Source organism: Ostrea edulis, chromosome 3 (genome assembly GCF_947568905.1).
Source record: "Ostrea edulis chromosome 3, xbOstEdul1.1, whole genome shotgun sequence".
In the NCBI taxonomy this organism is placed as follows: domain Eukaryota; kingdom Metazoa; phylum Mollusca; class Bivalvia; order Ostreida; family Ostreidae; genus Ostrea; species Ostrea edulis.
This window is the reverse complement of record NC_079166.1, coordinates 37,605,457-37,631,654: the sequence shown is the minus strand read 5'-3', so window position 1 is coordinate 37,631,654 and position 26,198 is coordinate 37,605,457. Positions and strand designations below refer to the sequence as shown.

Here is a 26,198-nt window from a genome sequence, read left to right as displayed (position 1 = left end):
ACTTTGTTTGCAATTCGATACTACATGTTACAATGTACTGTAGCTATACCAATTACGAATCCCTAAACAGTCATCTGGTTTCCAATTCGCCTTCCAAGACAGCTCAAAATAGTCTACTTTCACATCCAACCCGACACCTTTATTTGGCGGGAACTCCTGAGACACAAGTTATCACGCAGTAGATAGTTTGTTGAACAGTAAGTTTGTTTTCTGTGTGAACAAGCTTAATGGTATCTTTTCATAAAGAGAAGGAAAAAAAAAGATTGGAAATTTTTAAATGCATTTATCACATGATTCTAGATTCATTCTAAGACTTATCATAAAATTTCAACGTTAATACATAATTTTCAATGTCTCAAAATACGATACACAACAATATCATATCGTAAAAATTTATTAAACATAACTACATTTCATTGCACATATATGACACTGAATTTCTTCAATGACAATTTTTGTATTTTGCATGTTAAAACAACATGTTTACAATTTTTTTTTTAAAAATGTATGTATAGTTGTAACATTTAAAAAAAATAGTGTCGTCAGTACTCCAGGCGTGTTATACTTAAACAAATTGTACAACAGGCGACGTATTTCTACTAATAACACAATTCACATACTGACCATGTATCGTGCCCTGTGTCGTGCATAGATCTGTACTACAGTTATTTCATTACACGAAAGATTTCTAAAATCTCTAATTTTAAAAAAATCACAAAAAATAAAAATAAAAATAAAGGGCGTTACATACAACAGAAAGCAACGGATTAGATTCGTTCGAAATAAGATTTAATTATCTGTAAATGCATTACAGTACCAAAGAATCGAACAATCGATAAAAATTTCAATACACCAAACAAAAGAGATGGAAACTTGCAAATCTGCTCCGCTGTCACAAAACATGCAACGTCATCAAGCATAAGACGATTTCTGCGGATGAATTCGAATTCCAGCACTCCCAAATTTTCAACACACTTGTTGAGAACTAACTTTCTTAGTTTTATCAGCGCCTGAAAGAACAATTAAGATGTTATTTAAAATGTTATGTTATTACTGTACAGTATGAGTTGATCGACACACCCACGTGACACGTCTCGTTCAATTTCGTATCTGCCGAAGTTTGTCGAATCAATACACGACATACAAAGCACCATCACTCACCTTTTCTGTTGTTCAACTCTTATTTGATCCACCTGTTGATTCAAATTTTTGTGTAGCATCGTTAAGCTTTCCTGTTAAAAACAAATGGTTAAATAGTTCTTAAAACAAAGCTGTATTATTTGAGTAGTGTTGACATCTACATATATGTAGGTCACGAGAAAGACTTTCAATAAATGTTTCACTTTTTCAACAGGATAATGAAATGACAATTGCAAACCACCAACTGACCACCATGTCATCGCTACATGTGCAGTTCATGAACAAAAGGAAATTAAAGAAGAATACGAAATCATGGAATATTCTACAAAGTATATTGAAAATTACCTCTTCAGAGAAGACAATTACTGTCAAATGAGTGTTGGTGGAATGAGAAATGACGTAATTGACCACCATGTCATATCTACACGTGTAGTTCATGGACAAAAGGAAATTAAAGAATAATAGGAAATCATGTAATGTTCTACAATGTCTATAGAAAAAGGAATTATGTATTATTGCGTGGACCCTGAGGTCCACGCAGAAAATATATAAGCGAGGTTAAACCGGATGCACTGGAGAAAACTGAGTGTGCGCATGCTCAATGGATATGCGGAGCGTAGCGGAGACAGTCGAGTATTGCCGATTGGGGAACTTATTGATCGGGATCGGGATTCAATACAAAACAATGAGCAGGTAACGGGTGGCTTCGCCCCCAATACATGTTCGCCCTCAGAGGTTTCGCCGCCTTGTCCCAAATATACATGTACCTATATTATTAATTAAAGGTGTCAAATTTTTGCATGTATGGATTTTGGCAGTTATTTATGATAAATCGCTAATGTTTTTTGCTGCATTTGTGCGTGTGTGCCATGGGGGAGGGTTTTTAATGTATCCAAATCGATCTATTCAGTGATATCATGTACCTATTTCATTATGTTTAGTTTTTAATAAAGTATATCTTCTTTGTTCAAAGTTTCAGGGAAAAGATAGAGATTGTTGGAATAAAATTTATTTTACTTACATAAATGAAGTTGTTATTTTCAAGATTTTTGAAGAAAAAAAATAATGTCCTTAAAATCGGAAATAATATCATTTGGTAATTGATCGGCTACTTATTATTGAATTTAATTAAAGTGCATCTGTTAAATTAAACATCGACTGATCAAACGTATACCTTGATTCATATTAAGTTCCTATTCGAAACACATGCCTATGGTCCACGTATTGTAGTCCTTTTTTAAAGGACAGCAACTTGTATTACCTCTTCAGAGACGAAGACAATTATAGTCAAATGAGGGTTGATGGAATGAGAAATGATGTAACAAGAAACTACAGGATTAAGATGGAGGGATAAGAACACATGATGAAGGATCACCTGGTTTAACATGCTCTGATATGATCAACAAAGATTCCTTTTAAGAATGGATATCAATAATATTCATTGAATTATAAACATTGGAAATGCGAATGGTACATTTCGCAACACACACGGACGTGACCTCTCCGTACTGGTTTGAATTCTCAGTACTGGGTCCCAACAGTGTCATGAATCCTTGCAGTTCCGATCGTCAGTCTGGCCTCTGCATGTTTTAATTACATATAATCCCGTGAGAGTTTTCTAAGAAGTTTCTGAATCTGTTTGTTAGGAATTGGTACGCTGTTATTAGCTATTTCTGTCATACAAGATCATATTTACTGCTAAAAACAATCAATAGACATTCTCACCATCCAGTGTGTTTTATAGGACGATGTTGATAGCTACTCAGTCCTACTATCCCAAGTTTTACAGATGTGGATTGCCCCACTTACTAAGTTACTATATAATACAATTCATTATGGTTTGAAGCTGTTGGGTGATGTCTTTTCAAATATACAAAGTCTATTATGTTACGGGTGGAGAGAATAACGCCCCTGCGATAGTTTCGCCCAACACATTTTAATCCACTGTTGTATGTAAGCAATATGACAATGGAATATAAACTGGATAACCAGAAATTCTAGATGAGAGAGAACACGATGATTTCTGTAAAGGAGATTAAAAAGCACAAGATTCTAGACAAGAGATAATAAAAGAAATGTATACCAAACTATTCAGGACACGAGATAAATTTTTTTTAGACATAACTTTCCAATGGCCTTCATATGACGATTCGGTCTAGGCGCTTGTCTGAAACATTTCGTAAATTAAGCTTTATCGAAAATAGTTCGGTTCTGAGTTGCAAACTAGCATTCCTTTGATCTAAATAATGGCCATCAAACACAGCCATTCATTACAAAAAATAGTAAAACAAAAAATCCGGGGACCTATTCATGAACACTGAAGTCAGTAAGATATCTTTTCTGTCAATGTTTTACAGGCAGTGTCACTTACGTTTTCTTCGCGTAGTTGCTTGAATTCTTCTGCCAAGCGAGTACTACACATCTGTCAATGTTTTACAGGCAGTGTCACTTACGTTTTCCTCGCGTAGTTGCTTGAATTCTTCTGCCAACCGAGTACTACACATCTGATTGTGTTCGTCCTGTTCAAATTCTTTTATCAAATCATTCCTGCAAAGAAAGATTGATAAAGAACCTTATATAGTAACATCTCTTTCTCTCTCTCTTTCGCTCCTTAAGTTTATTTTATTGCGATGCAATAATTCCTTTCATGTTACACTGCACAGTTTTGCAGGTTGAACCTGTAGTCGTTTCTTTCTGTCTTTCATTTAAATAACTTGTTTTTCTGTCTTCCATTACAATATCTATTCTGGCATGAAATCATTATCTTCATTCATTATTTCATATCTTAACAAATGATTAAGGAGCATCAAAGTAGTACATAAAGAAAAGACCCAATCAGAAAGGTCAATTTATTTGACGTTCATTTTATTTCTAAATGTTGCCCAAAAGTCTTAGTTACGGTCTAATAAATCATATATCTTCTCAACTATTGGATTGTACTCGCACAAAAAGACATTTATTTCCTTTCTCCGTGAGAAATATGCCTAAAGCAGATAAAATTACACAGGGCATTTGCTTCAAAGCCAATTTAGGATAATTTGAAAAGACGCTCAAATTGCTCTCCAAGAATTCACCTCACAATCACCATCTCCTAGCACAGTAATCACTGCCAAAAACAGTTGCTACGAAAATAAGATCTTTGATTCATCAAATTCTCGAAATGTTAGCATAACAATTCTATCCAACTTTTTATATTCTATTTTCAGACTGCTTTGTTGAGTTCTGCAACTCTGGTGTTTTTCAATAAAATAAAAACACATAACGCAAGGCCATCACGTGTTGGTTTGGCACTGAGATCTGAAACCAATCTCCCCGTTTCTATACCCCTGAGTCCTAAATGTAAAAGTCAAACAGTCAACTTTCACTATGTGAAGGAAAATAGTCTAACATGAACCGAAATGCTCAACCACATCACACAAATCAACCCAATTTGAACGAAACTAACTTTTTGCCTTTTTCTTAGATATAGGGTTCTCACATTTTTGATGCTTTTACTTTGTAGAGAAACCATAGTTGAGATATATCGCCATTCAAAGACGTGCTCATGGGAACCCAAACCGAATTATCACGAACAAATAGGCTGTCATTTGTCCATTAACATCACGGTTTTTTTTTCAATTGAGAACCTACTCCGACAAAGACATATAAGTTGTCTCGCAGTTGTAATCACTTTAGAGGTCCTCCCTTTATTTCGGGGTAAGATTAGTCGATCTTGGAGGAGGATGACGTCTATAAATGGACCAATTCAAACTTTACGTTGACGGGAATTATCGAAACTCAAAGCTGAACAAATTTTAAACTGAAGATTTGACGTCATCAATTAAAGACTAATAGCATACAGAATCTTAATTATAAAGTTGTTGGCATCTGACGAAAACGACCAACTGAATGATTTTAAACTTAAAAGTTGACGGCATCTATTACATGTAAAACATAACTGGACGTACTTAAACTTAAAAAGTTGACGGCATCAATTAAAAACTAATAGCTGAATGCAATAAAAAGTTGAAAGCACCTATTGAAAACTATAACTGAACGAGTATAAATTTAACAGTTGACGGCACCAATTAAAAACTAATAGATAAACGAATTTAAACGTAAAAGTTGATGGCACTTGTTGTAAAATAATATCTGAACGAATTTAAACTTAAAAGTTTTAGGCACCTATTAAAAACTCATAGCTGAACGAGCTAAAAGTTGACGACATCTATTGAAGACTAAAAAATGAACAAATCTTAAACGTACAAGTTGTTAACACGTATTGAAAATAATATCTGAACGATTTAAACTTAAAAGTTGTTGGCATCTATTGAAAATGGTAGAGTATAAATGGCACATCATATTTTCACATTTGTAGAATGTGTGTGATTCGCTTCATCCAACGAGTTAAAATGTTGACTAGAGATAATTTGGTCATCTTATCAATTAAACTCGAAAGATGTATACATGTATATTCAGTTAATTGATTTATTGTATATTGTTTAACGTCGCCCTCGAGAATCTTTCACTCATTTGGAGAAGTCACCATTGCTGGGTTAGAATAGGTCCTCAGTAATCCTTGCTTGTCGTATTAGGCGATTAAATGGGACGGTCCTTCGGATAAGACCGCAAAAACCGAGGTATCGTGTCACAGCAGGTGTGGCACGATAAAGATCCCTCAGTGCTCAAAGGTCAGAAGCGCTGAGCATAGGACTAAATTTTGCAGCCCTTCATCGGCAATGGTGATGTCCCAATATGAGTGAAAAATTATCGAGCGGGACGTTAAACAATATACAATCAACCAATCATTAACATTGATAAAATCTGAAAAAGTGTGACAAACAGAAACAGAAATAAAACAAAATACCCCTCTAGCTGAAAGAAATGAAATGAGACCAATAACGTCTCTAGTTAAAAGTAATGTTTGGAGGGAAAGAAACAAAAAAATCTCTTGATAAAAGAAATTAAATGACATCACCCCTCACCCACCCCTTAAGCATGCTAAGTTTCTAGTTGAAAGTAATGAAATGAAACAAAATTGATTGATTGAATATTATTTAACGACCTTCTCGAGCATATTTCACTCATATGGAGACGTCACCACTGCCGGTGAAGGGCTCCAAAATTTAGGTCTATGCTCAGCGTTTATGACCTTTGAGCAGGGAGGGATCTTTATCATACCCCACCTGCTGTGACACGGGACCTCGGTTTTTCGGTCTCATTCGAAGGACCGCCCCACTTAGTCGCCTTCTACGACAAACAAGGAGTACTCAGGACCTATTCTAACCCAGATATCCACGGGAGACCAAAACAAAAAAACCAACAACAAAAAACACGTCTCTAGTTGAATTGATGCAATGAGACCAAAACACAACAAAAATCAAAAACAAAAAAAAGTCCCTAATTGAAAATAATGAAATGTTCAAGAATATATAAAATTAAAAGCCAAATTCCGAATAAATAGGGTTATAATGCTCTGTGTATGGTTTATAGTATTTCCTCGGGTGAGTTGTGTTTGGGATCTGCATTCTGAGTGACTTCATGTTGGGAATATGCATTCCGATATAGGTGGAACTGTACATGTATGGCTAATGATATCTCAAATATTAAACATATGTACTTCGAATGTAGTAAAAAGGCTGCTATTTGAATAGCTGCAATGGCTGGTATAGATGGCTGTATTACCATAAGATGACATACCTACAATCCACACTTTGCAGCCACAGAAAACCAGTAATTTACCAAAAATAATCACACCTTGTGTACATTAAAGAAACGCCCCCAAGGCATTTAAAAGGGAGTCAACCCCTAATAAATTCTCATACACTTCCGCAGTACATAAAATAAATAAATGTAAACATAAAGGTCAGGAACAGATTCGAGCTTTCGCCTGTGATTTGCATCATCTGGAATTTGCAAACAATTTCTATATCACTTTCAGCAGTTCACCTTCCAACTTGGTAAGCACGGTGCATACGTAAACTGCAATGCATCCAACATGCATCATATACCTTTCATTACGTACATCATTTTTTTTTGAAAATACAAAATTTGAAATGACCAAATCTCTGTGTTAAATGTAAAGTATAAAGCTAACATTTTTATCCGATATACTTATATACGTACTTCCTTTGCACCAGCAGGGACAGTTCAGTTTGCACTTTCAAGTATTCTTCTGCCAACTGGAAAAATAAAGTATAAGTTTATTATAATAACGGAACTTTCCAACTCTAAGATGGAGATATTTATATATCAACTGTGTATTGGCGGTCAGCATTGCACACTCCCACACCCCCCAAAATTGTTTAGCAATCTTACTATATTCTCTTCAAATACAGAATTTGGAGGGGATGTAGAGAAAATATGCAATATACGAAAGTTAAAATTATAAATTCTGTATTAAAAATAGGAACCAGAGACGAAATGAAATCACTATTGTACTCCTAGACTCCGATAGATTTACAGTAACCTTCGTTTAATTAATATATGTATCTCTAGGGTCTATGAAAAATTCTACGTTATAAGCAGTGTACGCATTCCAGAAACGAATTCACCGTGCAGATTTCTACCATTTTAATTAAGATAAATGAATACACCTGTATAATAATTTTAAAAGATACCAATCGATTTGTATGTATATTGTTTTAAATCTAAATCGTCAATTTTTCAGTCATATATAGACGTTACCTGCTAGGTGTGGAACCTCAAATTCTGATCTATGATCTATGCATTACGCTATATAGCTAATTGAAAAAGGACGCTCGGTACATGAAGGTATTGTTGACAACTGATACAAAAACTTTCATTTCCTTTCTATTACACGCCAAATCTGCTATTGACATGACTATTTGTGTTCCGATGAGTGTTAATCTACTGGACATCGATTTGGCCATTTCATGGTTTGTCCGGAATCCCCGGTCTTGTCCAATAAATTATCAGGATTCCCTGAAGACCGATGCCACAATTATATCCTAATACTGCTTCACCATACAATTTTGAGGCTCGAGTATTTACAATTATAATAAATATTTGTCGGATTGGTGCGGCTCACTGGTTCGTTATAAGACGGTATTCAGCCCTGATGATGCCTTAAGCATATTTCTCCTCCGCTTAAGAAATAACTGCCAATGTACCGCTCTAATTGCTACTTTTGGAGAACAATAAGCCCACACTCACGAATCCCGTAAGCAGAGATCGATCTTGGGGGTGTTTTAGGATGAGAGAGAGAGCGAAAGAGAGGGGATAATTTGAACACATTTTTTGGCTCATCACTACAAATTTTCCTGAGGCTTGTCATTAACAATCTGCGGTCCTGGGATTTATGTGTCTCAGTCTGCTAATGTCATTTTCCACACCGTATTTAAAAATACTATTGCCTTTTGAATATATCTATTAGGGTGTTCATATATATATGCAGAACAATAAAGTTGAAGCAAAATATGTCTACACTTTTAACACTGACCGCTACCAAATAAATATTTGTAACTGGGCTATATCCAGGTAGACACTAAAAGAGCAAGATATAATAAGGGCATCACCCCCCCCCCCCCCCCCCTTAAGTTTCAATTCAAATTTCAAAATACAATATAGCTTAAAACTGTAAAACGTTGCTAAAAATTGTTCCAGATTATGCTTCTGTAGGAAAACTATAATCATGATCATGAATGTAAGTGAATAAAAACACAGGATCTCAACGATTTCAGCGAAGTTAAAACTTCCGAAGAGAATGGTATAATATTTGACTTTGGACATTTGATTATGTACCTTTTTATACCAAAGTTGCACCTAATACAAAATATACAAGTTTGAGAGGCAAGAAAGCATGCATTCTATATTTTCTAAATACATGTACATTGTAAATAAATTTTAAATATCAAAAACGCTTATTCGGTATATACATGTAAATATACGTACATAACAAGGATAACCCTTGGAAGCCTATTTCCAATGGGGTCCTTTGATGCAAATATGTTGCCGCTAGGGGTCATTTTGTAGGAGAAAACTGGAGTACCCGGAGAAAACCCACGTGCCCGAACGGACGACCACCAAACCCTCTCATATACAACCAATGCCGATCACGAGGATCGAACTCGGGTCGCATCAGTGTGAAGCGAAAGCGCTACCTCTGTGCTACCCGGATAACCACACAAACATATGCTACAATTTATGACAAACAATAAGAAAATTAGGATTTTTCATTAATTTTGTGACCTTCCTGTGAATAATCCATATGCTGAAATTGATCCTTAATTTGATACTGACATTATGTAGTTTACTAAATAATGATCTATAGCTTTATCCATGTTGACCTCTCAACATATAGGATCACATCCTTTCTTTTAAATGGACAAAGAATATATTGCTGCCGCAGCTGACATTTATCCATTTCGAAAGAAAGAGAGTATGGAGCTGTGTTATTCCTCTTTTAACATTGATTTATTATTAAACTCCTATATAACCCTGAACTGTGCTCTAACACGTGATTCAGGGGAAAGCTTAAGATATTTCAAAAAGAATCAACATTCAATCATTCTACAAATGGTCTTGATTTCAAGTTTGAGACTTAAGAACATTTACAGGCTCTGAAAGACGATCTGAGCTTAATGCATTTCGTTGCCATTTCTACTCAAAATGCCTCGGGGGAAATTCTCAGTTGAACCAAATTAAATTTATAACTTCTTCATCCTGCACGCCAGAGACTTAACGACAAAATTCGAAATGTTGGAAAGATTTAAAACGGAAATTCATTGCATTAAACTTGAATAACATTCATCTCTCAAAGGAGTTCCGTTCCAAGCCCGTTGCCGGTTATGTTCGTCAGGAGGATGTTATTGAACTTTATGCAGATATATGTCAACACAAAGATTTTACTACCAAAATTTAGATTTTACATCAATAACTCTAACTGACAATGGTCATTGAACGACATCAATCTAATTGACAGCTGAATTTCAAATCAATTCCAATACATTTTTATATATAGCGTTACATGCACTCTCTCAGGATCTCAAAATTCCGTTCTATTATAAGTCACGGACTATTCAAGAATAAGTAGTCTGTCATTTCGTAAATATGTTTGGCATTCATTAGGACTGTGCTAAAATATAAATATCGATAACGTTACGGTTAGCACAAAAGTGACGCATTTCAAAGTTTAGGCACAACCTAACATATCAAATAGCCTCGGCTACATTGAATTTGTGTTGTCCTATCAGTGTTCTACAGCCCTGTCACTCGTCAGCTGTCATAACTAACTGTATCGGTCGGTAAGAGGAAATAGTGTGATTCTGTGCGCTATACAGCTGGCTACGAGTGCAAGAATTTACTGAAACTGGAGCTGTGAACCTGAATCATCCAACTTTCCCCACCGGAATGGTAATGCCAGAAACTTGTCTGTAATTGACTTACAGACTTTAGAGTCCGGTCTATTGGGAATTACTCCAAAAAAGCTTTCCAGCCTTAATATTTTTTTTTTTATTTTATCTTACATGACTCCATATAAACTTCTATCCAAATTTATTCCAAATTGATTTCTGCGACAACGATACCAGCACATATACAGTTAGATACTTGCACTTGTCGTTTAACGTGTTCATATATATATCTCTAAGAATCAAGGTCAATGTGCAGACTTCATCAGGCTCCATAAACCAACACAACAAAGCCATTTCTGCCATCAGAATTTGGTTTAGTATGGTTCTTTCCCTGAGGCATGTTAATGAGTATTGATCTGTCACGTGTCGACATAAAACAGTTAACCCCACATTATACAAGTCCATCACTTCTGTGTCTTCCTAATGGACAATATCAATCTATACTCATCGCTGTTGGGGATAGTTGAGAGGGTACATGTTTAAGACAGAGATCAAATGGGTTGTTCATGTACAAGACTCAAGTAAAAAGTGTACGGACCATCTTTTATTGTAAATAAGTGTAAATTCTAAAATTCTAGGATCCCCTCTCCAGCAAACACACATCCAAAGCTCAATCTGCTGTTCTGTATGAAGTTTCAGGTAGCTGATACATTGTATATAACTTGGGGTATTTGTACTGAATTAAATCTTTTTCCCTACCTTGCAGTGCTGCTGAAATATCTCCATTGATTCTACACTGGTAGGGCATGGTGCCAACGGCTATAAAAAACACCCAAAAAAACAACCCAGTTAATGATATCGTAGATATAAGATGACTCATAGAATGAAGGACTTTTGCCTCCAGATTGAGAAGGGGGTGGGTGGGGGCACAACCATACTACTATAAGATTTCAATATGGCTAAATGATGTACAACATGTCTCAGAAAATTGTTATGGATCAAAAGTACAAGATATAAAATTAGAAACTTCAGAATTTTACTTTATTTAGCAATCAATACAGCTTTGGTGCACAATGACTGGACCAAAAAAAATTAACCTCTGTACTCAAAATTATGATCTATAATCTCAAGGGCATAATTGACTAAGCTAATGAAATGAAGAAACAAAATTAAAAAGGACAAGATATTTAGGAATGAATTTCTACTTTGTATTATGGGGGCATAAAGGCAATGAGAGCATGTGGTAAATCGGCAAAGCGGATTATGCAGAAATTTCCCCAGGCTCCAATTCAACATTTGTGACATGAATTTACTCTAAACAGTACGGCAACTACTGCATGACAGCAACAACTAATCCAGCAATCATTTTTATCTTAATAGGTACAAATGAATACAAATGAAAAAGATGTCAATGAGAAAACCAATAGACATTCCTTCTCATTAAAAATCTGTGTACCCTCTGTCAACTGCCAAGATTTCATTCTCATTTCTCTTCATTATCTTGTACATTGCATGTGTGTCTTCTGTAATCATTTTGCCTCAACCAAAAATTCATTACAAAATCTGCACATGGAAAAATAAGTTTAAACAGAGAGGTCATTTATTTAATTCACAACTGCCATTTTCAATTGTATTTTAAAGACACTAGACACACATCAAACATGGCTGCATGAGCTGATATATATATTTGGCTTAGTTTGGTTACAAGAACAAATATAAAATTCAAGTTATTCCTAAAATAAATAAATAAATAAATAAGGGACTTGCAAATTTTCTATGATGTTCAAAAGTTGAAATATATTACCCCTCTCTATATAACTCTATAATAATTGTCAAATAATTGTCAAAATTCATTCAAGAAACTATGGGATGGAGGAATTTGTTTGACGTACACATCTTTTATTGTAAATAATTTAGAGTTTTATGAGCTATGAAATCATTACACATTCAATCTTCACAAAAGAACACTGACGACAGAGCTACACTCAAAACCTTGCTAGCTGTGTGAAGTTGAACAATATACTTGTCTAGTCCTAACACAGGAAAAGTCACAGAGCAGTTAATTTTAATCACAGGTGTCAAATCAATGAAGGTGAGTTCAGTTACCACATCACCTATGTTCATATTTAATATCTACATTGCTTGGTGTCATTCTTTTCTTTTTGCTATCTATTTAATAGTCATATCAATTTTCACTTGTCTCCTAAATACTTCTTATATGCCTAAAAGGTAATGTAATCATTATCTGAGCAGTTTTCCTAAGACTAACAGCTGCTCTAGCCAGAGCACACCCCTGTATGTTCCATTTCAATATGTCTATTGTTATTTGGTAGCAACTGCCCACAGTAAAATATCCAAACTATCTAATGCCAAAATTGTTGTCTTTCAATACTTTTATTGCCATACTGTAAGGTTAAAAGGTCAGAGGTAATATACCTGAAGTTGATGATCCAAGGACTGAAGAACCAGACTCATTGCAAAAGCATCTGTGTTGGACAGACCAGTACCTGTTGATATGGAAAGAAACTAGTCAGTTTCATCTCTCTTGCTCTCTCTCTTGCCCATGAAAAAACCTGCTTAGTAAGGACTCGCCATGTCTGGGAGAGAATACTGCATAGTGGGTTTTTCCAGTGGAGTGATCATTTTGTCTTATTTTAAAGGTTTAGTATCATGTCGCCAAGTTTTTAATGGCTAAATTTGCAATCATAATATATATCTTTGCAAGAAAGATAACTATGTACAGCAGTTGTTGTTCTTTTTATGCTAAAGATACACATGTAGCACTCTTCAGCTTGGGAGGTAAATAAACCATGTTTTTTTCTGATGATAATAAAACATTTTACAAATATATTATCAACAATACACTGCTTATCAATTTTTGTGCTTTATGTCCCCCAAAATATATTCCACTAAAATTATGTGTAAATACATAAAACCCAAGAGCTAAGAAATTGCCAAACTTTACAACCGTGGGAAAAAAACCGCTATACGGTACATATATGCAAAAAACTGTACTACCTTTGTTTGAGTAAAGTTTGTTACTTTATGAGGTGACCTACAACACTCAATGAGGTGACTATTGTAATATACACACAAAGAATAGGGACACTTATAAAAATTTATCTAATGACTCCTCACTATTAATCTAACGTCTTGTGCCTAAACCTTTCACATTTTGTAGGTCACATTCATGGGTATGTTACTATAACGACAGAAATTTTGTCCACATAGTGCAGTAAGTCCTCACAAAACAGGTCAAATGATTTTAAATTGTCCTCACTTTACAGGTTTTATCAGAGCTCTCTCTCTCTCTCTCTCTCTCTCTCTCTCTCTCTCCAACAGCCTCTGCAAAGAGCCTCCTTAAATACATCAACCAAAAAATACCTGCATGTTGTACAAAATCACTCATATACAGTATGCAAGTAAAACAATTAAAATATTGATTACCCGGTAAACAAAATTCACCATCAAAAGAGCAATCTGACATCAATCAGAAAACATTAGCAGTACTACAGTGAAGATGCCTGGGGGGATTATTGGGTGATCTAAACTGACTACCAACAACATTCCAAAACTGTAGTAAAAGTTCATGCTTTCTCAAGCAAAATAAAGAAAAAAGGGGACAAGGTCAAAATCATCAATCATTACACAAATTTACAGATAAATGTGAAATGGGTTCTGAAAATCATCCACCGTTAAGTGTCCCCAAGAGGGAACAGTACCATTCTCAGTTGACTGGTATCTGTGATTTCCACAAACTGTACACACTGGAATGGGTAGATAAAAAAAAAAACGAATAAAAATTTGACACAAAACAAACCTGTGGTCTGTTGAAGGTCATTTGCTGTAGCATTTGACGGCTGCCGGTCATTACTAGGCAAGAGCGGAAGGATGCCCATCTCCGGTGTCCAGGACTGATGTCGGGGCCCCACGTTGGTAATGCGCTCTGACTCTGGTGGAGTGTGGGAGAAGGAACGTTGGGGAACTGTGTTTTCATGGTTAGGGGAATGCAGTGATCCAGGATAGGTGTTGACGTGGGGAATGTTGTTGCTAGGGGAGCCAACAAAGGGCTGATGGGAAGGGTTGACATTGACAAACACGGGAGAGCTGGACATTCCTAGTCTGATCTGAGTCACCTCATCTGATCCTCCGCGCCTGTGAGTTCGCCCTGTTAATGGGAGGGAGTGGATTTGTGGGGGGAGACCCAGATGTTTGAGAGCATTAATCCTATACATAGTGTATAATCTAGTATATATGTAACTTAATATAATACAGACCTTAGGGTTTGGGGGACATAGCTTGCCAAATCATCTTGTGATTAAATATATCATTTCTATCAATTAAAATGCATCCAATTATTTTGACTACTATTAATCTATAATATGAAAGTGTAAACAGTTCAAAGAGGAACTAAATTTTTTGTAATCAAAAGGATTAAATAGCATCTCAAACATCAGCAAAATAAAATCTGAAATTAACACAATCAAAGAAAAGTAACTCTCAATGCCAAAGTAAGCAGACAAATTCTACTGAACATGCAGCATGCACACAAACTACACAAAATGGCTATTACAATAAGAGGCTGATTTTACAAGTTTATCATGACCTCATATTTGAAATTCACATGTGTTGTTTCTATCAATCCCATGAGGTACTATAACACATATAGATAAGTCAATTAGGGAGTTACATTAAACTAATGTGTAAGGGCTGTTCCAGAAATGATCAAATGGGGGGGGGGGGGGGGGGGGGGGGGGGGGGGGTCGGGCGGCAAATGATATTTTTTTGTGTGGGTGGTCGTATTTTTTCATATTTTAATTGGTCCGTGGTTGGATTGTTAATAAAATATTTATTATGGGTAGTGGGTAGTTTCTATTGTTTTATTTTGTGCCACGTGGGTGTTGAGTTTTCAGAATATTTTTATTGTCGCTCTTGTCGTGTTGGTTACAAAACGTCGGAGGGAAAATTGAAAACGTGCTTTCGAAATGCTGCTTTCGAAATCGGAAATCGGAAGTAACATAGAACTATTCGAGTTGTCGCTCTTTGCAGCGCATAACTTTCCATTACGGCACTCTTCAAATTAGAGGCGCGTTTAGTGGGGTCCCTTTGGACGTGATGGCGGCGAACTCTGTTCTGTAGATTATTACAGTTTACAGTGCATCGATTTTGGGAATATTTTGAAACCAATAGGTATTCCGTTTTCTAATAAAAATAGGCAAACCTTAGTTGATTTATATGAGGGTACCGATGCGTTATATTTATCAGTCGGTGTTAATGGTGATATAGAGGCCTCCGGGCGCAGGCTCCATTAGAAGACGAACGATTCGTGGAAAAACATATCCATACCCATTTCATGATAATAGCATCGTTTGGACTCCCAATCTTTCCAACATTCCCGCCATAGATGCCTTTGATTGTTGATGTGACATCGTTTTTTCAGAACTACTGTGATACAATGTCGCACAGGCATTACCGTGTCATTGACTAGAATGTTTGTCCTGAAAACCTCGCGAGATTGTACCGTTTTCATTTTTAAAAATATTTTTGTGGTGGGTCTGGTTAGTTTTTTTTTTTTTATTAGATGGGTCATTGTAAAATGAGTTTATTAATTTGATGGGTCATGGGGTAATTTTTTATTTTTTTTTAATGGGTGCTTGGTATATACAAAAGGTGCCTCCCGACCCCCCCATGTATTTACTTCTGGAATAGCCATAAGTGAGGAGTCGGGATTTGTAAAATTCTGAATAAGAATTTTTTATTATGTGATTAGGATAAAAAGATACATTTATCACCAGGTGTAAAATTTCAATGCAATAATGTTCATGCATAATCCTCCACAATAATCTTTTGTATATTTTACATGTATGTGAATACAAACTATATTTATTTTCACTTTTTAACAAATGTGTGCAATAAACGTGCAGAGAATAAATTCTAAAAAATGCTTTCATGCCATATACACATTTTACTAATGTTTTATAATGTGCGTGTTTTTTAAAAGCTATTTGTAAGTTATATATTTTAAATACTATTTCCCTCAACCAACTCATGCATGTGAAAATGACAGCAGGATTTCATGATTTCATGTTTTTTTTTCCTGATACAGGCAACTTTAGATATTTAAGCTTGAAATTTTAATCCCGAGATGTTTATGCTACAACACTCATTCAAATACTTTGTATGAATTTTCTACTTTAAAAAAAAAAAATTTGAAATGCATTTCATAAATTAAAATGACGGTCTACTTTCTTGTCCTACACATAAGCGAGTTTGGAAATGGACAAAATTGTCTCACCTGTCAATGGCATGTTATGCATGGGGTTCCCACCAGAGAACAATATGTATGTACCATGTGATCCCGTTCTACGATGTCCTAACAGAACAATAACAACGTCAACTCAGGGGACATAACTCTTAGATTGCAACAAAGGGAAGACAATATCACATTCTATCATGGCTCGGCTTCATTCTCAACAAAATTGTACAGGCGACAATGCTTCCTCAAAAGTTTCACTAGAAAATTTATTTTAACATTGTAAAGAAAGAATTACATGCACTGTTCTCTACTGTGTGTGGTTATTTTTAATTATTAAATCAAGATTCATTGACATTTACTATCAGAGGTAAATATATTTATGTTTGTATTCATATAATGTCTGTTTTTATTCCGTGTACAATAAAATACACAAATCCTCCTATATTATGTGCTCCTTATCAAGATGTTTCCATGCCATTTATACATCAACATCTTACATGCATTTACTTCTCGCAATACTATTTTTCATTTTAGCACAATCAAGATAGATTAGTTTAATAAAGCACAAACCATAGTTATTTAATAAATCACATCAAAATAACAAAAATAGAACAAATCTTGGAGAAGAATGATATAGAGTTGAATCAAAATGCACAAATGGGGCACAAAACACCATAATTTGATATTTTCTTGATTCATTTCCAATGATAAACCTGTGCTCCAAAAAATATCAGGTTGAACAGAACATAAATATATTTTGAAGACACCATGAACTTTTTAAACTTTTTTTTTATTTGAACAGGTTTCATATTCAAGACCTCTACAGAGTTTATCTTGGACATTTTCATCTCTGAGTAAAAGATGTGCTCTTGATATTGGGTCTGTTTACGAACATCAGCCTACTTCATATTGATTTTAAAAGTTATGAAACCTGCAAAATATTGATTAAGAAATGAATGGGCTCAACATGAGGTTTGAACACATTGTGTTTGAGTGAATGATTCCTAAAATTGTTTTGCACAATGGTGAATTTCTTGGTTAATCATTTGTATATATACATATAAATATATACAGTACATGTAACTGCAAAGAGTACATGATCTAAAGCTGTTATTCTGTGTACAAATGCAGAAAATTTGCCATTAGACTAGAACACAAAGCATTTATGATATACTGGTAAAATGTTGAGTAATGATTTGATGCCTGTATAATGAGTATAAATTGACGATATACTTTTGAAAAGAACTGTAGGTGACTAACCTTTGTGAGACCCTGTACTGCTGCCACTTCCATTACTTCCTTGAGTAAGTATATCCCCCTCGCTGAGGCGAGTCAGGTCTGCAGAGTAACGCTTATACTGTTCAACAGGCGTGCCAGCCCTTCCATGACCTTCGGCTAAACTCTCTCGGCTCGCTGCTAAGGAAGCCGGCGCACTCATCTGACCTCTACTCACATCATTTAGATACTGTTAAAATACAAAAGTAAATTTAGTTTCTCACAACAGCACTTACATACATATTAAGAAAAATTACATTGCCTTTTTAAGGAGGAATAACACATCAGAGAAATCTGAAATGGATGAAAAGTGGGGGATATGTACAATAATATTTTAAAATTGAAAACTTTCAAATTCACTTCATTTAGTCAAAAAATGCGGATTTTGTAGAAAGTAATCTGGAAAAAAAAACTTTGCCTGACTTGAACTCACAATCTAAAGATTAGCAGTCAACATGTTAACCTACTGAGCTACCAAATTTATAAATAATAGACAAATATTGCTGATATTTATATTTGCATTCATGATTCTAAAGGAAGTCAGCCATTATGGCAATGTATCATACCTCCTTAAAGCTGTATGGTACAATGTTCATCTGGGTTTTTTCAAGCTGTACAGAATTACTTTAATGCAGCTAAATTAGTTTTTAAAGTTATTAACTTTCCCTTAATTACATGTTTGAAAAGATTTGCATGTACAAGAAAACAGTGAGAAGATTATTAAAACACTAAATATAGTGGGAACCTATAAATACATTTGCCGCTGGTCGACCATGAGAACTCCTGCACATGCGTATCATATTCAATTCAACTAGTGAAGCATGGAGTCCGGTATATAGATAGGTCATATCCAGTTAATTCTGCTATCTCAACTTATTTTCTTCTTTCATTGTTCAAACATACATGTACATGTATGATCTGTTCTTTTAGGACTGGTGTCATTTCTCGCTGCTTCGAAGTCATGTTTTGTTTTAGTCTGTTGGGTGTCGAAAAATAGTCCAACGCGCATGAGGTTCCAAACATGATGTACGTAACTCAGATGCAACTGTCTAAATTTAGGTTTTATTTCTCTTAAATTTATGGCATGGTAATGTAGTATTTTGTTACAGCTTTACACAGATAAGACCACCAATGAGTCTGAACTGGACACACGACTGTCACTTGATATGTCTTCTGAAAATGCATTAGAAATTGACGAGTGACAGCTGTTTGTAAACAACGATTTAAAACAAAATAATTCTGGTTAAAACCCAAGTGCAATAATTCAAGTGTTTTTAAAAGGTGGCCAAAATTTGAACCATACAACTTTAAGGTTCACTAACACAATATGATTCATAATATCAAATGGTATAATTAAACTGTTTCTTTAGCCGGACATTTTGTATTATAAATGCATCTAACTAAATGATGATGATATCAAAGAAGTGGCCACCAAGAGTTCTCATTATTTTTCATATTCATAACATGTTGAATTGTATGCTGTTAATTAAAGTGAATGTATAATCACAAGACTTTTCCAACAGAACTTGGGATCTTTCTTACACCTCTATTTTACAGAATCTCAAACCTCAACCACTGGTGGTGGATTTCCTCTGGGTGGGATAGGAGGGGGGTCTCCCTGAGAGTAAGGATCTGGGTTGATCAGGGTGTCAGATCGAGATTCTGACGCAGGAGCAGACGTGTTGTATGTAGAGGGAGGTGAACTGAAGGCCATACTGTTACGACGAGAGCTGAATGCTATAAAAAAAATAATAAACAACTGTAGCAATACTGTAAACAAAAATAGCATCTGTAGCAATTTTGTTAATAATAACAACTGAACACAATGCTGTAAACAAAAATATAAAAAAAAAAATAATTTCTGCTCTTTCAGACATGGATAAAAGAAAGAATATATTTTTATATCTACTGCTGAGAAGGTGAGTATACATGTATGTACATTATGACTTACTCCAGTCTGGTGAATCAGAGGACTCACTGCAGGGCGGATACTCCAGAGGTTTTTCTGCTCCACTGAAAAACTAAGATGACATACACACATTAGCAGACATCCAATAAGTCAAAATATGGAACATTCAGATGTATAAAAAGCACCTTTACCTTTTCTAGTACAGTTTAAAAAAAAAAACAATAGCTAAGAGAGAATGTAAAATTAAAATTTTCATCAAATGCATCCATTTTTGCAAGACTTAGGCTTAAAAGATGTTAATCATTTGGCTATCACAGATCCATGCACACAGTGTAGGGACAATTTTATTCAAATTTTGATTTTTAAATATTTTAGATGTGGTTTCATATTTTCCGAGGGGGAAATCTGTCATTGGTTTCGTTTTTTTTCAAAAGTTTAATTCTACAAAACTTTTGATGTGTTTCATAATTTTCCATGGATAAAATATTATCGATTCCCCGTCAACACTAAATACCTGAAACATGTACATCATAATTCTGCAGACTTCAGCCATAGCGGGTCTCTCAGCTGGGTTTCCATGCCAACATCTGGTCATTAGAATCTCGAGAGGTTTGGGAAGATTCCTTATAAGGGGTGGTCTGGTACCTGAATGAAATCACAAATATGTTGGTTTATGAACCTTCCGTAGACAGAGTTTCACTGTCGAGTACAACAGTTTTTAAACAGTACTACAAAATAACAGTACGGAAATATGTGTACTACAGTGTACCCATGAACTCTGATCCTTTTAAAATACTAAGAGGAGGTGAACTAGTCCATTGTTCAATTTGAAAACATTGTAAATATTTCTTTCTCAAACCACAGAAATTAAATTGCATGAAATTAAGACATTCCATAGAATTGTTTCTTTATAACAAATTTAAAACAAATATCTTGATTTTACAAATCTAAATGAATTTTCTGCAAATAATTATCAATATAATTAGCATAATGATCATTTTAGAGTGGCTATTATTAGCAACAAAAGTTGCATACCATATTCACACAAAGATTAGTGGCTGACGATACTGGTACCCTCCCCCCACTTTACAATATGATTCACATCATGATGCATCGATGATGAAATATTTGATAAGATAATTTACATTATCGTCATAAGTTCTGTAATTAAACAAACATATTGAAACAAATGAGCATTTAGAAAAGGCAAACCCCTGCCAATCTCCTTAAATTCTCTGTGAAACATGATCACCCAAGCCCAGAATCGATCACATTTGCCATTGCTTAACTTAAGTGATCAACATAACTAGGCACTCTACCACACTGAGTTAGCTCTCTAACAAGGCTGTATATGTTCTCTGTATACTTTATTCTTCAGTTGCATCTGTTCTCATGTATAGACCACTTTCCAAAATGTAATCAGTTCTTGCCTACAGGTAAACCTGTCTTTTGTGAAAATTTGAATAAACACACTTGCAGATTGATTTACACAACTGTACCAAACATCACACATCAAATTTGTGAGATGATTTAAAAGTTTATGTACCATTGTGAACAGCCCACATGATCCTGAAGGCAGGGCCACCTATTTCATCAAATGGCTTCCTCCTGGTAATGACTTCCCAGAAAATGATCCCCCAGCTGAAGACATCACACTTTTCACTGTAATTACTGCCTGTAAACAATAGTAAATAATTACTGCCTGTAAACAATAGTAAATAATTACTGCCTGTAAACAAACAGTTAAATAATTCCTGCCTGAAAATTACTGCCTGTAAACAAAATGCTAAATAATTACTGCCTATAAACAAACTCTTAAATAATTACTGCCTATAAACAAACAGTCAAATAATTACTGCCTGTAAACAGTTAAATAATTACTGCCAGTAAACAGTCAAATGATTACTGTCTGTAAACAAACAGTCCAATAATTACTGCCTGTAAACAAACAGTTAAATAATTGCTGTCTGTAAACAAACAGTTAACGGATTACTGCCTGTAAACAGTCAAATACTTACTGCCTGTACACAAACAGTCCAATAATTACTGCCTGTAAACAATGGTCAAGTAATTACTGATTGTAAGAAACAGTCATTTGAAGAAATAGCTATTATGAAAATTGTAAAATCTTCACAGAAAATAATTTTACCTACCTATAGCTACAATTACCTACCTAAACTTTTGACATAGAGTAAGTAACGACAAAGCAGATCAAAGATCTTTTTAAAGGTGACCTAATCTTTTCAGACACCAACCTTCAAAGACTTCAGGAGCCATCCAGGCTGCACTTCCTTTGTTGTTTGTCATGTGTGTCTGTATGTCACAGGCTGTTCCAAAATCACAGATTTTTAGAACTGTCCCTCCCATGATCAACAACAGGCTGAAAAAGAAGTATGACTTCATGCATGTAGGGAACTTGGTAGCACTCGGTACAGTACAGAATTCAGAGTCTATATGATCATTAGGATTTAATCTGTAAACTAAAGTATACCTAAAAATTCCTGTTCATGTCTGACAAAACTTGAATTATTTTTATGTCTCTGTCTTTAGAAATAATGAAATAACTCTCAAACTTCTAACTTTAAGTTCCAAATTCATGCAGTTAATTCTATGACTTACTTTGGGGGCTTTAAATCCCTGTGTATGAGAGCTTTTGGTTTCATTCCATGAAGATATTCCACCCCCTTTGCACACTGCAGAGCCCAGCTCATTGCATGGGCAGCTGTGTACGTGGGCTGTGGACCCGCTCCATGCAACACTACAAACATACAATTTAATCAAAATTTGTTAATTTACCACATAATCTATAAAAAATATACTGGTGTTTAGTTAAGAAATGAATATCATTTTTGAAAATACAGGAGAGGATGAACTGAGACACTTCGCAGTGGCATACTTAATGAAGCATGTAACCATCGCAATTCATATCCTCCTGTACTTTCAAAAAGGAAAGTTATTTCTTATATTTACAGTCTACTTTCATTTCTGTCCGAATTCCCAGTCATTAGAATAGACATACTATATCTATCAAAATTCAAGATTCATTTGCACATTGTTCATAATCTTCTTGAGAAATTGTCTATGATTACAATTTGTAAAGATCACAAATGCAAAAACATTGGAAATATGTAAATATATCAACATGAACTTTACACAATGCTCTCAATCCCCTGTATATGGGGTTGACTAAAGGCCCAGTATTTACAATGATAAAAAGCCACATTTTCCCCCAATATGAATATGTGTTTCCTAATTACAAAATTGTGTCAATACTGATTCTAAAATGATCTAAAGATATGCTCAAGATTCAGTTTAATATCCCTTGAATTAAATTGGAGAATAGTTCTGAACCATGTTGATACTATCATATTCCTTTCATAATGCTGATATCTCAAATAAACTATAATTTTGTTTTAATTTCTTTAGTTAATAATAATTTATGCAGGTCCCAGTTAATCTTAAAGGGAAAGGCAACCCTAACTTGTTGCTTTTATGAATAAAGTATTACTTGCTGATATCGTAAATGACAGTCTTTAACAACAAAAATCCTTGCTTAACGATTAAATCATTATTAATCCATCATATAATTTAAATTACCCGCCGCTATGAGAGCAGCCATTGAAGTTTAATTTATGATGTCACATCGTCGGTTCCGGTTTATTTCATCAGCAGCACTGTAAACATGACAAGACAAGAACAGTTAAGTTTGGAGCCGTATAAATTTAAGCCCGTTCTTTTGCAAGATGAAATTAAGATGTTCAGTTGAGTAGCAGACCAGGAAGATGATGTATGTTTCTTCATATAAATGTCTCGAACCTCAACTTGTCATTATGCAAATGATGGATCCACAGTTTACGTAGTCTTTTCTTGGTTGGAAATTTTGAAATAACTTTTTTCACATCTCCCTTTCACATTAGTGTAATTGACAGGAAGGTATCAACCTATTTATTCGTAAACTTTATCACATGCACATCTTACCTTAGAATCTCATCAAAACCGGAACAGACGGTGTGACGCCAAAATTATTGATTTTTGTGGTCTTGAATACAAAAGAGTTCCACATTATGGCAGCCTCTATAGATAGCGGGAATTTCAATTTTTAACGTTTTCAAATTAGTACTGAAGCATATCTAGGCCGTATATCAACAGTATAGTATGACAAATTTTTATCACATAATTTATCCTATCATTTTATCCTGTAAAAATCTTTTGGGTTGCCTTTCCCTTTAATGTTGCTACTTTTCCCAATTCAGATAGCCCCAGTCTCAGTCCAAAACAAATGAATGAGTCTGAGTCCTGAATTATATATTGCTTGGCAAGCAGTTATGTCGTAATTGCCTGTACATTCATTAGCCTTACCATTGTACAAAGATCCACCCTCTGCATATTCCATAACAAGGCACACCTAAATATACAGTATATTACTTTAGTAAATTTGATAAAGTATAATGAGGATTAAATTTATTTCTTTTTGCATGTATTACTGCTCTTATTGTAGTAAATCCTGTAGAAATAATGCAAACCCCCCTCCCCCTTTTTCAGCATTCAACCCGATTTACCTTGCGTACATATTTAAATCCAAACATATTTAATTTAAAAATTGGAAGTAGTACAATACCAGAAATGCTATTTTAAAAAATCAATACTGGACATTTGGTTCTGAATTATACACAATTTTATCAGACCAACCCATTTTTTTAACGGAAATGTTTGACAGGCTGACAAATTTTTGCTTAGCCTGAGCTGTGTTCACCTTTGAAGTATCACCATCAACATATTAGAATAAATTTATTTACATCATAAAAGTGATCATTTCCTAATCTCGGCTGAGATTCGGCTTGGCTGAATATTTGGATTGACACCTTCACCGAATCTCGGAGCAGTCCTTCATAATTCAAGTCTGGAAATTTACTTTCAGCTTCGGCCGGTTTTAGCTATTAATGTTCACTTAGATGAGACTGCTGTTCGCTTCAAATAAGTTACTTGACTATTAAACCAAATCTGTATCACTATTAATGCTGCATTACTTACCATGTAAGTATGTAAATTCCAAAAAATAAACTATTACTAAATTTTCCGTTTAAATGATGAGTTCCATGGCGCATTATTTTAACTCCCAAAATTAAAGAGTTCCAATAGTTTGTTTTTTGAATTAGCGATATACAAGATGGTATGTGGAGATACAATGTATCAATAACTAAATAATACAGACTATAGGAACTATTCAATTTCAGGAGATAGAATATTGTGCCATGGAAGTCATCATTTAAACGGAAAATTTAGTGACTCTTTTCATTTTTGGATTTTCATACCTAAACGGTAAGCAACGCAAAATTAATAGTGATAGAAAGTTAGTTTAACAGTCAAATCACTTATTTCAAGCGAACAGTAGTGTCACCCAAGTGCACATTAATCATTGTTAATTGCTAGAACTAGCCGAAGCTGAGAGTAAATTTCAAGACATGAATTATGAAGGACTGATCCGAGATTCGGTGAAGGCGTCAGTCCAAATATTCAGCCAAGCCGAATATCAGCCGAGATTAATCATTTCCATGCCCCCAAAAAAAGTATTTACATGGTTTTTATCTTAGATGCAAAAGTCTTAAAAAGTTATCATTAGCTGATGACTCCAACTACCTAAGTTAACCAGTCCAAGATACAATTTTGGATGACTTACTGTTGGGGGTTCCTTGCATGCTCCATACAGCCTAACAATGTTTGGGTGACCAACTCGTGACAGCTGTTTCAGCTCTGTAGCAAACGCCTTTCTCTCCGACTCTGTCTCAATCAATTTGACAGCAACTTCCTTCCCTCGCCATTTAGCGCGACTTACAACTCCAAAAGCACCTTTTCCAACAACCTAAAATCAATAGAAATGCTGTTTAAGTACCTTGACATGAACAAATAATACGATCAGAGAAAATTCTAAACATTTTACTGATAAATGCCTTGCTGCATATACCTCATGACACTGAAGTTCGTGAAACTTGATCTCCTCCACAAACCCATGTGGTTGTGGAGTGTCCATGTTAGTTGTTTTTCACCCCCTTTCGTTCATTATAACGCAAGCACACACAAACCATTGACCGGGACTTTTACGATAGGAAGAACCTGCTTCGACTGTTTTTATTTTCGGATCTCGTTTCAATCTCGTCAGCAAAATAAAAATTATCAGAAAAATATATTTTTAAGTATTTCATTGTATATGTAATGTAGATCCTTCAATACAGTCAATTAAATGGGAAATTATATAGTATGATACAATATAAAAATTATATTGCGATTTTATTTAAAATCTAAACATACGGTAAAAACGGATTGTAAT

General features: G+C 34.8%; 1 protein-coding gene across 3 annotated transcripts; it reads right to left on the bottom strand.

Moving 5' to 3' along the window:
- Window positions 1-268: 268 nt before the first annotated feature.
- Window positions 269-26,046, bottom strand: LOC125674338 (mitogen-activated protein kinase kinase kinase 7-like). 3 transcript variants are annotated; one of them, XM_048911470.2, is made up of 18 exons: window positions 25,836-26,046; window positions 25,551-25,733; window positions 24,233-24,278; window positions 22,493-22,631; window positions 22,129-22,253; window positions 21,420-21,548; window positions 20,388-20,518; window positions 19,916-19,985; window positions 19,532-19,701; window positions 17,950-18,154; window positions 16,729-16,806; window positions 14,254-14,601; window positions 12,870-12,940; window positions 11,193-11,252; window positions 7,246-7,301; window positions 3,594-3,687; window positions 1,162-1,232; window positions 269-1,010 (listed from the first exon to the last, which is right to left on the bottom strand). In XM_048911470.2, exons 1-18 carry the CDS (start codon window positions 25,899-25,901, stop codon window positions 1,004-1,006), a joined length of 2,049 nt encoding a protein of 682 aa, XP_048767427.2. In that variant the 5' UTR covers window positions 25,902-26,046; the 3' UTR covers window positions 269-1,003. The 3 variants fall into 3 exon arrangements, with proteins under 3 accessions (XP_048767427.2, XP_048767428.2, XP_048767429.1); XM_048911471.2 differs by lacking the exon at window positions 16,729-16,806; XM_048911472.2 differs by lacking the exons at window positions 14,254-14,601; window positions 16,729-16,806 and having other exon boundaries at window positions 25,836-26,028.
- Between the last annotated feature and the right edge of the window lie 152 nt (window positions 26,047-26,198).

Bases quoted from the DNA above. Each gene is read 5' to 3' on its own strand.
- LOC125674338 (XM_048911470.2), bottom strand. From the start codon at position 25,901: ATGGACACTCCACAACCACATGGGTTTGTGGAGGAGATCAAGTTTCAC. The intron at 16,807-17,949 runs GTTAGTCACCTA...TTGTTCTGTTAG, and splicing joins CAGTACAGGGTCTCACAAAG to GACATCGTAGAACGGGATCA. The intron at 12,941-14,253 runs GTTTGTTTTGTG...CCATATCAACAG, and splicing joins TGACCTTCAACAGACCACAG to GTACTGGTCTGTCCAACACA.